The sequence below is a fragment of the Protopterus annectens genome, chromosome 1.part0 (genome assembly GCF_019279795.1).
Source record: "Protopterus annectens isolate FY-2018-M chromosome 1.part0, PAN1.0, whole genome shotgun sequence".
Lineage (NCBI taxonomy): Eukaryota > Metazoa > Chordata > Ceratodontiformes > Protopteridae > Protopterus > Protopterus annectens.
This window is the reverse complement of record NC_056725.1, coordinates 872980603-872996174: the sequence shown is the minus strand read 5'-3', so window position 1 is coordinate 872996174 and position 15572 is coordinate 872980603. Positions and strand designations below refer to the sequence as shown.

The 15572-nt window shown below is 36.0% G+C and overlaps 1 protein-coding gene across 1 annotated transcript in view; it reads right to left on the bottom strand.

The window, feature by feature from the left end:
* Positions 1 to 2159: 2159 nt before the first annotated feature.
* Positions 2160 to 15572, bottom strand: part of LOC122795997 (trace amine-associated receptor 13c-like) — a 56709-nt gene continuing 43296 nt past the window's right edge. The window contains exon 4 of the mRNA XM_044064503.1: positions 2160 to 3192. Within this exon, the coding sequence (XP_043920438.1) occupies positions 2160 to 3192 (1033 nt within the window). The remainder of the gene's footprint in view (positions 3193 to 15572) is intronic.

Sequence of the window (15572 nt, the reverse complement as noted above, 5' to 3'; positions counted from 1 at the left end):
AATATAAGAAATTCTCTTCATTTTTCAAATGCATTATTATTTGTAGAGTCCATCAAGCAAAAATGAAAGATTGATGTTTATCAAGCCAAACTTGTTCACAGATACACTGCTTTTTGAAAAATCAATTTTATTTTGCAGGTCTGCAGTAAATAGTTCATAACTGATTGCATATTGTCAAAGGTAAATAAATAAATATCAGCAGTGGTAGTTTGATGTTTAATGATTTCCTGGCAGGAGTGCAGTCCTAGTGGAATTATACATTCTTCTGACTTTTTTAATCATTAGTATAACCAAATCAATTATGATATGTAAATGGTAGTGTGCTGAGAAGAATATATTCACAAATGAACCAGAAACTGTTAACATAACGGACTTGGTATGGAGCCCAGCAAGCTCCAGCTCTCCATAAATTTGTCATCATCAGTGTCTTCCTATTATTTGGGCGGCTGTGGTGGTGCAGTGGTTAGCATTGCCACCTCGCAGCAAGATGTTCTCCGGTTCAATCCTTGGCTGGATTGCCTTCTGTGCGGAGTCTGCATGTCCTCCCTGTTGTTGTGTGGGTTTCCTACAGGTGCTCCAGTTTCCTCCCACATCCCAAAAACATGCTGTAGGTGGATTGAACACTCTAAACTGGCCCTAAGTGTGAGTGCGTGCATGTGTGTGCCTTTTGTCGAAGATTGGGTGCCAGGCTGGCAACTCAACACCGTAAAACTCCACTGCCAATCATGAGTGGACAGGTGATCTGCTGTGGCAACCCCTAACTGGGAAAAGACAGAAGATGAAGTATCTTCCTATTGTTTGTGATCTGCTTGATTTATAATGATGCTGTTTTATAGTGTTTCACTTCTAATATGTTCCAGACAATAATATGAAAAGTTGTTAAACAGCAGCTGAAAAATGCTTCAAAACAAACATGCTTTTACCAAAGAATGGGTATTTTAAAGTAACTTATTAAAATGCAAGTTTGAAAACCACGTCTTTTTTATAAGGCAGCTGCATTTTTAAAGTTAGCTTGGATATTTATGCTATTTCTACTTAAGCAAATAACTTATGGAATTCTTAATGTATGCTTAACCATGCAAACCTTTACTAACCATTTTAAAAATGCATTAACCTATGAAAGGACATGTCAGAGCTATAGGTACAATTCATGGCATGAATGATGTAACAGAAAATCACTCCAGTCCTTGATGAGAGAAGATAAAGGATGAACACTGACAAGATAATACATTTTATACAGCTTTGGTTTAACATGTGTTCAGGAGTAATTAGGTTTAAGCAAGCATAAGGACAAATCAGACAAGTAATGTTAATATAGTCCAGGGGTTTTCAACCAGTGTGTCATGTCACAGAGGTTGACAGATATGCCATAAGATTCTATGAACAAACCATTTCTACTCTTCAGCTAAATAGACAAAATGCACTGCAATGCATTTAGAGCTAAAATCAGTAACCTTTTCTATCCTTTGGCTTTGCTGCCTCCCTTAACATGGGTCTAACCCAGTTATCTTCCTGCTCATCCTCTGAGGTACTACCATCAGAACTACTAAGAGAATCCTGACTCTTCTATTTTGAATAATTAGATTTTGCCATATTACAAGTCTAGCGCCGAAGGATACTTATGTTGTGTAGACGTAATAAGCTTGCAACAAGTACTTTGTCATGTTTGGTGTCTGCATTCCACAGATTGGCCAATGAGCATTAATGGTGCTGTTTTCAAGCTACTGGGTGTTTCAGAAAAAAACAAAAAACAAATGATTTACATTTCACAGCGAACATTTTAAGTACGCTATAGACAACATTGTATGTTCGGTTTGAATGTTAAGAAAAATCTGTAGATACTGGGGGATTTTTTGCAAATAACCTTTTCTACAAAGTTAGGACTATGAGAAATTCTAGGGTTCACTGCAGCAGCTCTGCATGTTGATGCATGCTTTTTCTATGCCTCAACAAAAATGTTCAGCTGTACACAAATGCCTACTTTGAGCAGGCATATTTAATATATTTTTTGGTGTGCCGTAGGATTTTTGTAGTTTATGTGTGCCATAAGATGAAAAAGGTTGAAAATCCGTGGTATAGTCCCATTCTATAAATATGGCAAACTGACAAAACCACTATGGTTCCAACAAAAATCTAGATGTTTACTACAATGATTAATTTTAATTGATGGCTGCAGAGACATTCATGCTCGATGAATGTGATTTAAATATCTTGAAAGTTATGATAATGTTTAATGATCTTTGAAACCATGGATAAAAGAACGCATAAATAAGTGGATTAAATGTTGAGTTAAAATAGCCCAGCCATACCAGAAAATCATATACTGCAGAGGGAGTGGCAAAATTAATATAAGGATCAAGAATAGAGTCTATATATATGGGAAGCCAGCAACATGTGAAAACAGCCATTACTGTAGTTACTGCCTTAGCAGCTTTTCTTTCTTTCTTTCTTTTGGGAATAATTTCCTTTTTTTCTGAAATGTAGTTATTTTCCATTGTACCAATTACTTTTGCATGTTTTCTGGCAACAAGAAATACTTTCAGATACATTCCCAGCATTACAGAACATGGCAAGAAAAATGAAAACAAGAATTGTACTGTCCCCCATAAGGTGTTAAATACAATCACACACTTTCCCAGACACAGTTCAGAGGAAACATAACTCTGTACAATTCCTACTTTAGAATAAATTGTACCATACGAATAAATAATTGGTACAAACCAACTAAATGAAATAAACAGTCCTGTAACAGAATTTGTTATTTTACTAGCGTAGAGCAGTGGATCACAGATAGCATAATAACGGTCAACAGCAATAAAAATAAGATGGAAAATTGAGACCGAGGTTAATGACATATCATAACATGCATGGAAAATGCAAAATGCTTCCCCAAAATACCAACAGGTTTCAACAGATCTTATCATACTGAATGGCATAACTGCGAATCCTACAGTAAAATCAGCCACAGCTAAGGAGAGAACAAGGAGGTTGGTAGGTGTGTGGAGCTGCTTGAAATGTGAGATTGAAATAATTACCATCAGGTTTCCACATATTGTAATCACTGATCCACCAGCAAAAAGAAGGTACATCAATCCTCTTGTTGTTACAGAGCGTTCTTCTTTTGGGCAAGATCCATTTACTGTACTGAAACAGTAGTGAATTTCTTTATTTTCCACAGCTTGAGTAATATCACTTTAGGTAAGAAAAAGTGAAAGAAAATGAATTCAGTTGCTATCCCCCTTTTTAAACACAATGGTATATATATACCTCCTATAGTCAAAACATTTCATTATCTCATTGCAAAATAATTATCAAGTAATTTCAGTTTAATGTAACGTATTACTGTGTCCCATTTAATAATTAAAATCTTTTCTTGCTCACTTCATATTTCAGCAAACACTTACCTTTTGAAATACTTTCTGTGCTCTTGCCACATTTTCATCAGTAGCTGAACACTTTACAAGCAGAATAGAAAATATAGAAATGCAGCTGGATAAATGCAGATGATTTTTCTACATGCTGCTCATATGCTGCGACCTTATATAACCATGGAGACCCAGCCCCACCTTCCAGATATGTTATAAAAACATGCTTCCCAGAGGCATATTTCAAATGATATGAAACACACAGGAGAATAATATTTAGCCCTGTCATCATGTTCATTTCTGTCTTTTAGCAGTTTTCTCTAATATGAATACTCAGTTTAATTGATAGTCATTTAATACAGATGTATAAAATCATTATAGTAGGACAATCAGTGAAATACTGACTAATAATTCATTATTATTCACTGACTATATGAGCAGATTGTGCTATTTCTTACATTGTAATGATCATTAAGCAAAGTTGTGTAACATTGATTTACAAATATTCAGTATCATTTTGGTTTTCCAACTATTAAGTGTATAAAAAATGGGAATCCTATACATTTAACTGGGTTTGTGCCAGCATGTACATTTTGTAAAGGTTCATAAGTCTTTTCACAGTCTGATGCACTTATTAAAGTGAATATATACTATAAATCTTTTATAAATCAATGTTTGTTTGTGAGTGCACTTGAAAAGCATACACAAAATCCATTTATGACAAAATTTATGTACTTATTTTTTAAATTTGGCAACAGGATATGGCTGATCTCTTGACGCTGTGTGGTCATGATTTGGATAATGCACATTTTTAATAAAAAAAAATAATGAAAAAAAACCTAATGAGAGAGATAACACAACACACTAGAAAAGAAATATACAGAAATGAAATCATGTTACAGATGTTTTGCATGAATATTATAATTATTTTTAATATAAAATTACTTTATTACTGTTTGCTATAGTGTGAAATGATCAAACAACATCCATTGTTATTATTAGAAATAAATACCTGATTAATGTGAGTTACAGTGTGTTTTGAACTAAAATGGCTTCCTGTTATAACAACCTAACGAGAAGTTAATGCTTAACAGAGCTTAAAAATGAATAAAAAGGAAGGAGTGAGTGTACTAAACAAAACCAAGAATCAAATATGATGTAACGTCCTCGAGGTAGAAACAAAACTGGTCACATGCTTTCACGGGTTTAAACAAAAAATTTTATTCTCAAATAATTTTTAGCACTTTGGTCCCTAATTTAGGACTTCATCAGAATACCAACTAATGTACATCACTTTGTTTTATGTCATCAGCAACTGGCACAAATCCATATTATTAATGAGCCAGTGCTATTAAACCTGTATCACTGTTATAAAATTCATACTCTTAACTATTTAAATCAAACATGCAATTGATCAACTACTTCTTTCAAATTCAATATTTAAAAAAGTAAATCAAAACAATCGAATTAAAATTGTAAGCGCTGTGACAGAACACATTCTAAAATATATAAAATATATAAAAACATGAAAAATGGTATTCCCTACTTTATCAATAAAAGCTTATATCTTAAAAAAGACACAATATGGGCATCTTAACATAATATAAGAATAATAAATGCTTGTCAAAAAAGGGGATGGAAATAGTAAATAATATGTGTTCCCATTGAAAATTAGAGTTTGGCAGAAAGTAGATTTTATACAAGTTTTATTGATATGTTGTTCAAAATGGGGGAGAGGTAACTTTCAACCTTAACTGCCAAAACAGTTCCTTGTACTCTAGTTTTGTTTCCCATTCACCCCCCATAGGTTAACTTAAACCTTTTCTAGGATGGCAAATTTGAAATCCTTAAAAGCAGTTCATGTTACTGTGTGTTTAAAAAGAAAGAGCATTATTCCTTGCTCTAATGTCATAGTAATGCTCATAAATTCTTTTCTTGAGTGGCCTCTCAGCTTTTCTGCATAGAAACCAGCACATGTTGAACATTTTACAGTATACACCATAACTGAAGTCCCACAATTACCCTTTTGTAAAGATATGTCAGTATGAAGGCCATTATCAAGACTTAACACTTTGGCCTCCAAAGTAAGCACAGCTTGCAAGAACCACATCTCCTAGTACCATTATGATTCCAGGCTTTTTTATTGTTGTTGGGGTCCATACCACTATTCCCCTTTTCAAGTAAGTTTTTAAAGTTCATAGTAGTCTTAGAAACAAATCTAGGGTGGGACCCTATTATTTCAAACATGGCTGGATTGTTTTTTAAAATGATCCAAGTGTTAGTCACAGTTCTTTTAATCTGATTGGATGACCAGTGCACCTTCAAAAGGTATATTCAAGGTTTATATTTATGTGTTACAACATGCATAAGCAGCATGCTTGCTTATAAGACTATGACTCAAAATTGGTTTATATTTTTTACCACATTCCTGTAAAACCTCTTCAGAAATATTAACAGTGACGTCCCAGGGTAACATCTTTCCACAAACATAAAAATGAGTTTATTAATTTCCTTTTTCACTTCATCTAATGAGGAAGTCATCCTAACCACTCTTATGCACTGACCCTTGATAAAACTTTTCTTATAACTTAAGAGATGAGAACTTTCAGAACACAAATATGAACTGCTAAAAGTGGGTTTCCTATAGATGGTTAATGTAAAACCATTATTGAATGATCCAATTATAGTGTCTAAACAGTTCATCTTATAGCTATTGAAACTGGATGTAAACCTAAGATATTGATTTATTTAGATATTTAAAAAAGTTCACAATATCATCTTCTGGCCCATCCCATAAAATAAATATACCATATAAATATCATAAATACAATTTACAGTAACTAGAACATAGAGACATAAACACAATACATCTCTTCCAAGCTAATAGAACTAAATTTGCATAAATGGAGCACAATTTTGTTTTTGTTGGAGGTATCTTGAACATGGAAGCACACATTAGGAATGGTGATATAAAAGTTCTACAAGAGCCGGTGGCGTTATTGAAGTTGGTTACAGATGTCAATAGCATGAAAGGTGAACTTACTAGATTGATCAAACTGTTTCTACAGCCACCTACCAGCAGTCTGATTGATTCCATGCACTTGGAAATGAATAGATTTTATGTTTTCAATGGGCTCTTGGAAAATAAAGTAGGCAACAGTCCATTACCCATCTCTAGGGTTCACCCCATGATCCAACCAAGGAATGGTATGGTGACATGCTCAAAGTCATGTACCCTTTAGCTCAAAAAGTAAAATCACTTTCTGGTTAAGCAATTTATTAAAAGTTAAAAGGTAGGCAAATGAAGGTAGAAGGAGGTAAACCCTGTTCCCTTGACATCACAAAATAAGTCATTAAGAGATTAGAGCCTTTAAACTCTACATGTTCTGTTAGATTTCACAAAGTTCTTCATTCTTTTATAAATATCTAAGGATTTTACACTCAATCAATAATGCCAGTCACTAGAGTTTCATAGTTCTTGTTCAAAAAATGCATGCTGATGCAAAACATGTTGTTCCATTAACTTTCATGTGAACTATAATAGTCTGCCTCTTATCTAACTCTCATGTTGAAAAATATATTTGATTTGGTCTTAAATTTATGTCTTCTTCTTCATTAACTTCTTTTCTCTAGTAAATCACTGAGTATTAGTACTTAATACTAGTCATTAGAGTTTCATAGGTCATATTGTTCAGAAAATGCATCTCAAAGCAATACCTGTTGTTTTATTAATTTTATTTTATAAATTATTTTGTAAGTGAATTAGTGTTGTTTTGCACCTAAGACTCTGAGTAAACAAACATCTGCTAAATAAAGCTAGAGATAATGGCAAACTAGTCTCTTCCTTATTTCTACCTTTGTCTAAAGCCTTCAATACATTTTGTCACAACAAATGTCTACTTCAAATGTCCTCACTGGATCTCTCACAGCCCACCCTTCTGTGGTTCAACAGCTATCTGTCCAATAGGTATCAGTCAGTAAAATGGCACTCCATGATCTCTCCTTACCTCCCAGTCACCACCGATGTACCACAAGGCTCTATCCTTGGTCCCCTCCTCTTTAACACTTTCACCAACACCCTCTGTACTTCCATACAACAGGCCATCCTAATACAATCTGTTTTTGCACTACTGTGACGCTGGGAACCACGTGGCGCACCTTTGCAACCGGGACAGAATAAAGCCGGTTAACCCTTGACTGCTGCTTATGGGGCTCTGCCCGTGTTTTTCTCTGCTGGTCGCTTATGTGGAGCTAAGCCGCTTTTAGTCCCCTACAGCGTTGCAATACAACTCTTAATCAGGCAACAACTATAGCGGTCAGTGCATATTTACTCTGTTTATTACAGCGTCAAGTTTCTCAAGCTGTGTAAATAATGCCACTTATCGAAGGCCCACGTGGTCCCCAACTACACAGTACTAGTATTCTAAGGCTGGATGTGGCGTCACAATATAATAGTTAAGCTGATTAACTGTTTTTACACTGTTTCTTTCATTGGAGAATACCAGTAAAACTTTTCTAGCACCCTTATTGCCTCCTACGTTAACAGTGAAAGTGTTTATGGCCTGATAATTTGAGGCAGCAGTAATACCAAAGGTGAATTCTCTCAGAATCCTTTATAATGCTTGTATTGTACATAATAAGTAGTACAGGTATCCACTAATAGCTGTCCTTGGGCTGTGCTTTTTAAGATCACTGTTCTGTGACGGTTTATTTTGTCAACGTTTTTGTATTACGTGTGGGATCTTTACCCTTGTTTTAAACATCACTATAGCAAGGTAATAGTGTTTGTAATTACTTATTAGTCAACCTTGCTGGTCTATACAAATGCTAACCTATGTTATTATTGCCTAATTCTTCTAATAACTGTAACTTCCTGATGCTGTTGTTTTAACTACAGTTACCTAATTGGTGTAAATAGTCCACCTATGAACCATAAGGCATAAAGGTGACATTAGTTGCATAGTTTGATTTTTTTTTTCAGCGTTAACTGACATTATTGTAAATAACTATAGTCTGTCTGTATTACCCCACTCTGTGTTTTATTTCCCTCTATGGTAAGCCTGTTAACACTGTGGTAAAGGGTTAGTCACTGTTCTGACCTTGTTTTAGAGTGTCTGGTATTATTTTTAGTTGTCTGTTATCTACATCCCCGACTGCTTAATATACTTATTTTGTCTTCTCTCTCTTCCTTATATGTTACCAGCTGTGTACACCTGAGTTCCTGACTTTACCCAGGCTTAAGAAGCCCCGTGGAATCCATATTTAAGAACAAAGTCCTGAATAGGATTTATACGTCCTCCCCATAAAGACTTTCGACCCTGAATAGTCCTTTTTGAAAAGTATGTCCTACTTTTGTATTATTTAATCTTTACTCTCCAGGTGATTTGACTTCCCTCCCAAGTTAACCAGCAGCCTACCCCCCCCCCCCCTAGCAACAGTTAAGTGACCCTCTCTTACTCTCCTTCTTCATCTCTGGCCTTGAGGCAACTCTCTCCTCTACCTTGACACAACACTTTGGTGAGCTCTCTGCTTGCTCTGTCTCTTGCTATTCCTGGACACGGCCACTAGGTGGCACCCCATCGATTAGAAAAACTAATTATTTACCTTATCCACACAGTACAACTTTGCCCCTTGTTATCCCCTAGTCTTAACCCCTCTATATTAATATACTGCACCCAACACTGCTAACTCACTTAGCTACCCTACAATTATATTATCACCCCAAACCCACCATAGTCCTCCCTTTACATTACCCTATAATTCACTTTTACCCTGCAGGACACAGTGCTTCTCTCTTCTCTGATTGTTTTACTGCCACTGGTCCCTCTCTGGTCCCTACCCTTATACTTCCTCTGCCACACCTCCAATTCACTCACATCCTATCTCATTTCCTGCCTCACTCACACCTGCTAACTCTTTACTCCTATCTTTCGCCACACCCCACTCTCCATACTCCTATCTAATTGCCACAACCCACTCTCCACCATCCTACTCCTCCAATTTCCAACCTTGCTAACCTCACCTCACTAAAAATATGCCTTTAAGCCTTAAACTACTTTATCTACTGCTACTCCTCAACATCCTTCTTTAAACTATATTCTAACTTCCTACAGTATTCTACACTTAGCAGGTCTCCTACTTTAACTAAACGCACAACCTCTATCCTTCCTCTAGCAGAACAAACCTGTACTAATATCCTATCATACTGTCCCTACCTTCCCTCTCTTTCACAAATTACACCATAACAGGTTTCAAACCACTAGAAAGTTCTATCTAATGCCCTCCAAAAACTCTAAAATATTTCCAATCTCACAAACACTTTTACTGTTACATGGGGACATCCACCCCAACCCTGGCCCCAACAATCCTCTCAACCTCTCCCTTTCTAACCAAACTGCTAACAACTTCAGTTCACCTTTCTCTTCTAACTCCCTTTCTATAGCACACCTAAATATTCGTAGTATCAACAATAAAATCACACAACTCCATGCTCTAATTGACCTCTATGCATTTGATATCCTCTGTCTCACTGAAACATGGCTCAAACCAGGGACCAAAGACAACGAAATTACTCCTCCTGGTTATAGCACTTTAAGGCAAGATCGTCTTAACAAAAAGGGTGGGGGAGTGGCCTTACTATACAAATCCCAACTTCAAGTGGCCTTAATTGACTCCCTGCCTCCCTCCCCAGCCAATGCTGAAATACTCTGTAGCAAACTCCAAGTAAATAAGAGCAAAGCCATTTATATAATATGTTCCTATATCCCACCAGGCAATAACTTAAACACACTTGAAAATATTCTTAGCTGGGTCTCCTGTACCTTTCCTCAAGAAACCATAATCTTAGGAGACTTTAATATTGATTGGAACTCCTGCATCTCTCCCAAACCTACCTTTCACCTCAATCTCTTTAACTTTCAACAAACCATAAACTCCCCCACTAGAATTCACAAATCAACCAATAAACAAGCCATCCTGGACTGGATATTGATCAACAACAATCCCCTCTCATATGAAAGCGGAATACTCCCAGACAATATCAGCGACCATCTCCTCACCTACATCACTAAACAAAAAAAGAACAATCTCAAACAGCCTACTTATCGTGCTGTACGTAACAAAAGAAACTTTAACCTGCCTACTTTCCTTAATGAACTCAAAGAATGTAACTGGTCAGCTCTAAAACACCTCCCACTGAGGAAGCAGTTGCCCATTTCAATAACACATTCCTACAAATTCTCCAACATCAAGCCCCCGCCCCCCGCTAATTAGAATAGGATCCAGCCCTTGGCTTTCCAAACAGACCAAACAAACAATGCTAGCTAGAATAAACTATGGACAAAATGGAGAACCACTAAAGATCCAACTGACCATCAAAACTTCAAACACCTCAGAAATACTTCAAAAACTCACCTATCTTGATAAAAAAATTATTACCTTCAATATCAACAAAACCAAAATCACAACCCCAAAAATTCTGGTCAGGAATCAATAAACTGCTCCATCCAGGGAATACCAAAACACCTACACCAGCTATCTTAGCTCAGACCCCACCCAATATAATAGCCAATACTTTCAATAACTTCTTCTCTGAAACTATCACCTCTCTTGCAAACACCATGACTCCCATCTTCCCTTCAAAAGACCTCTCCTCAAAATAACACCCCACTCTCAAATTTAGTACAGTCTCCACAACCCACATACGTAAGTTACTCTCTAAACTCAAACCATGCACCCGTCAGCCGACAAACTACCAGCTGAATATCTGCAACTAGCAGCAGCAGAACTAGCTTACCCAGTCTCCATCTTAATTAACAGAACAATAACCGAATCTACTATTCCATCCTGCTGGAAAGTCTCCCATATCATTCCACTGCATAAAGGAGGTAACACTAATGAACTTTTTAATTTCCGGCCTATAGCCTTACTATCTCCACTATCTAAAATTATGGAACGTTGTATACACCATCAACTCTTACAGCATCTATTGCAAAACAGCCTACTGACTCCCAACATGGTTTTAGGCCCTATCATAGTACTTCCACTGCCCTTCTCTCCTTCACAGACATCATCAACAAAAATCGCAATAATAACCTTTTCTCCTCTGCCTTATTTCTGGACCTCTCAAAAGCCTTTGATATGGTTAACCATCAACTTCTCCTGAAAACTTTGAAATCTCTCTCTGGACTCTTTGGCCATACAGTGGTTTGACTCTTATTTGAAAGATAGAAAACAAGCAGTCCTCTGGGACAGCCATTTATCCTCTCAGCTCCCAATCACTATCGGTGTCCCTCAAGGATCCATCTTAGGGCCCCTCCTCTTCTCCATATTTATAAATAACCTGTCTACCTCACTCCCGACATCCACCTGTATTCAGTATGCTGATGATTCTACTCTCATCTGTTCTTCTTTATCCCCAGAAGAACTTCACTCTTCCACCCAAAATGTCTTCTCAGCAGCGGAAAAATGGTTCCAACAAATCTGTCTCCTCCTTAATCCCAAAAAAAACAAATTATTACTTTTCACCCCAACTCTTAAATCTGCCCCTATCTCCTTTTCCATTGTGTCAGGCAATGGCACTATTATTAAACCAGATTGTTCCACTAAACTACTAGGCGTTACAATAGACAATCAACTAAACTTTGATTGTCACATTGATCTAACCATCAAGGCTGTTAATAAAAAGATAGGTGCCCTCTATAGACTCAAGCCCTTTCTTACTGCAACCACCAGAGTGTCTCTTGCCCAAACTCATCTCATCTCTACACTATTGTATGCCTCTCCCTCATTCATCAACATTTCAAAAGCTAACCTTCAGAAACTTGCTACAGCCTACCATAGTATTGCCAGGTTTGCTACAGGTTCCCCATTCCGTACTCACCATTGTCTTAATCTCAAAACCTTAACTGGCTTGAACTTCAAAATCTAATTCTCCTACATCAATTAGTCATCATTTATAAAATTCTCCATTACCCCTCTAATACACCCATACTAAATAACCTCATTACCCCATACAAAATCTTACTTCCCTTCCCTCAGCCAGCAAACTTCTAGTAGCTACTCTCAAATCTCATAATAAAGCAGGTGACTCCTTATTTGCTAATGCTGTTGGCTCATACTGGAATAAACTTCCCATAGAACTGACCTCTTTAGGCTCATCACACCTTTTCAAAAAAAAACTAAGAAACTATTTTCAATCCCACTGGTTATGTCCCTGCTCTAATCCTGACTGAACTCACTAAACAATCCCTCTCTACAGTCCGTGTCACTATCACTACTATCACTCCAGCGTAGTGTACCTAGCATCCCACCTGCTCATTAATTTTTCCTATACTATCTATTTCTCTTATACTTGATATATTACTGCAACCTGTTTCTTCTCCCCATTTACTTAGCCTATAGGCTTATCACTTCTGTGCAAATCTCTATCCTAAAACTAGTGCCCCGGCACTACATGTTTTATCCTAATTTGTTATTAGTGTAAATACTTATAGACTCTTTATCTGTTATTGTTTTTCTCTCCTCCTTATTTTTTAGCAGTCCTACTATTGCAATTGTTATGGGATTACAATTCCTCACTACTGTTTAGTTCTTGTTAAACTTCCTTTGCATTGTTACTCTACTACAAGAAAATGTTCCTTTTTTGCTTATATGTTTTTCATATTTTTTGTTTATTGTAAGTTACTAGTACATAGTGGAGCTTTTCTCCTCGGGCCTCTGCTGAAAATGGACATGTATCCAGCCAGACTAGCCCGGTCAACAAATGTAAAATAAAATGTAAAATAAAATAAAAATAAAATAAATAAAATAAATGATTCCACACTCATTTGCACATCTGAAAACATGGTACACCTCTAGGAAATTACTCAGAAAGCTTTAACAGCCACCGAATCATGGCTTCGTAGCTCTCAACTCATGTTCAACCCCAAAGAGAACAAAGTCATATGTTTTTTCCAAAATCCCTCTCTCATGAAAAAAAACAAAATTTAAAGTCCTCTCTTTTGATAATATAACTATTGAAGCCAGTTCTCATAGCAAGCTATGAGGGGTGATAGTAGATGTTAATCTTACATTTGACCTGTATATAGAAAAACTCATCAAAAACTAGGAATGCTTTATAGAGCCAAAAGCTTTCTCATCGATGCAACTAAAATTACACTTGCCCCTACTTATCTCCTCCCCAGTCTTCTTTATGGCACTTCCATTCTTACTAACCTTCAGGCTTCAAAAAAATGAAAACTTGAACAATGCTATAACAATGTTGCTGAATTTGCAGCACATATCCCTTGCAGAACCCACCACTTTCTAGCACTTAAAAGCCTAAATTGGTTAGAATTGCCACATCAACTAACATACACAATTTCTTATGAAATATAAAATTATCCAGTATCCATCTGCCTGTCTATCACTAAAAATATTCTGCATTATGTTTCCAGTTGGTCTCATTGTGATCCAGTGACCAACAACTCCTGTATGTCTACAAATCTAGCAAATCTGCTGGGCCTTGTCTGTACTCATACAAGGCTCCTAAGGCCTACAACTCTTCTTATCTGTATCCATCAGGTCTATAACCTCTCTCCCAACTTTCAAAGCCACTCTGATAGACTTCCTATCTAAAATCAGGCTCTGTTCTTGCTCAAAACCAGGATAGACTATATCCCTAAATGTGAACAAGTACCTTTTCATTCCTTATACCTCCTTGTTCTACCTTCTTTACATACTTCCTTACTGCTATCTAATTCTTTTCCCTGAATTTCTCTCTAAATATGCCATAAGCTGTTTTTTCATTCACTTCATATTGCAATTCCTATTTGTATTAGACTAACTTACCTTTAATTTTACTACAGACGGTTTAAATATCTTTAAATATTAAATGATTGTCATATACCTTCCATTAATTCTTGACCAATGTTTATATACTGTCTAATTTTTTATAATTATTTAAATTGCAGATGTTTTTGTTATATTTTGAAGAGTGTAAATTATTGTTCTTAAAATGTTTTGCAATAATTTGGAGCTTTTCTCCCTGAGCCTCCACTGAAAATGGGCTTCTACCTAGTAGGACCTTCCCAGTAATCATATGTCACTAAATAAATAAATAAATAAATAAATATGTTTGTGGTCAAAAGTACAGGGTTTGAATCTCTTTACTGTCATTTGCTTACTATATGAATTTGAGTAAGTCACTTGACCAGACAATTCTCCTGGGTCACACAAAAATAAGAAAAGTTTTAAGAGGGGTTTCCTTGTTGATAAACAGATTAAATAAAATACTATTTTAAATGTGCCTACCCCAACTATTTTTGGATTTTGTCCAGAATTCTTGAGCAAAGAAGTAGCTAAGTATTTTTGTCTGCTCTTTGTAAAATATGTGGCTTTCTGGGATATTGTTGTAGATTGCAGTCACAAATAACGGCAGGCATGTGACCTCCAGATACTGTATACAGGTTCAGAAAATACTTGCTAATTCAGAGATTTTTATTCTCAATACTTTCTAAGTATCTAAGAAAAATAAAATCTGTTTGGTTTTTGATTCTTGAGATAAGAAGTTGAAAAGGCAGGGAGTGGAAGGCACTGTATGGTTCTAACAACAGTGAGTTGAGATACATTTCTGGGCCATTATTTATGGATTTATAAATTTACTTGACCTTACTTAGAGGTATAATGACTTCATACCCTTAGAAAATGTTTGTTAATACAAAGCCTGTTATACTAGCAGCTTTCTAAGTATATATTAACTATTGGCTTTCATAACTTAGAAAGTTGATAGAATAACAGGTTTTGCATTACAATAAATGTTTGAAGGGTATAAAGTCTGAAGCTCATCTGTGTATCATTATTTTCTGACTTCAATCCTCAATGATTCGACAATGATTTGCCAGAAAACCACAATTTTATGAGAAACAGAACAAAAATATGAATGGAAAAATGTGGACATTCTGTGAAAATTTGTACAGTTGAGAGGTATGATGGGAGTCAGCAGAACTGTCAGTTTTCTCTTTGGTGTTCTACACTGAAAGAGTCTGTCCCATACTCATTGTAATTATGTTTTTTTTATCAAATAGCTATGGTACATTATAGTGAATCATATTAATCAAAATAATACTTTGTAAGCATCTAGGAAGAGGTATTTTTTTGTTTACCATGCTGTGATCTTCCTAGATGAAGTTGTTAGCAAATGTTACACATTTTGCCATATATTCCATA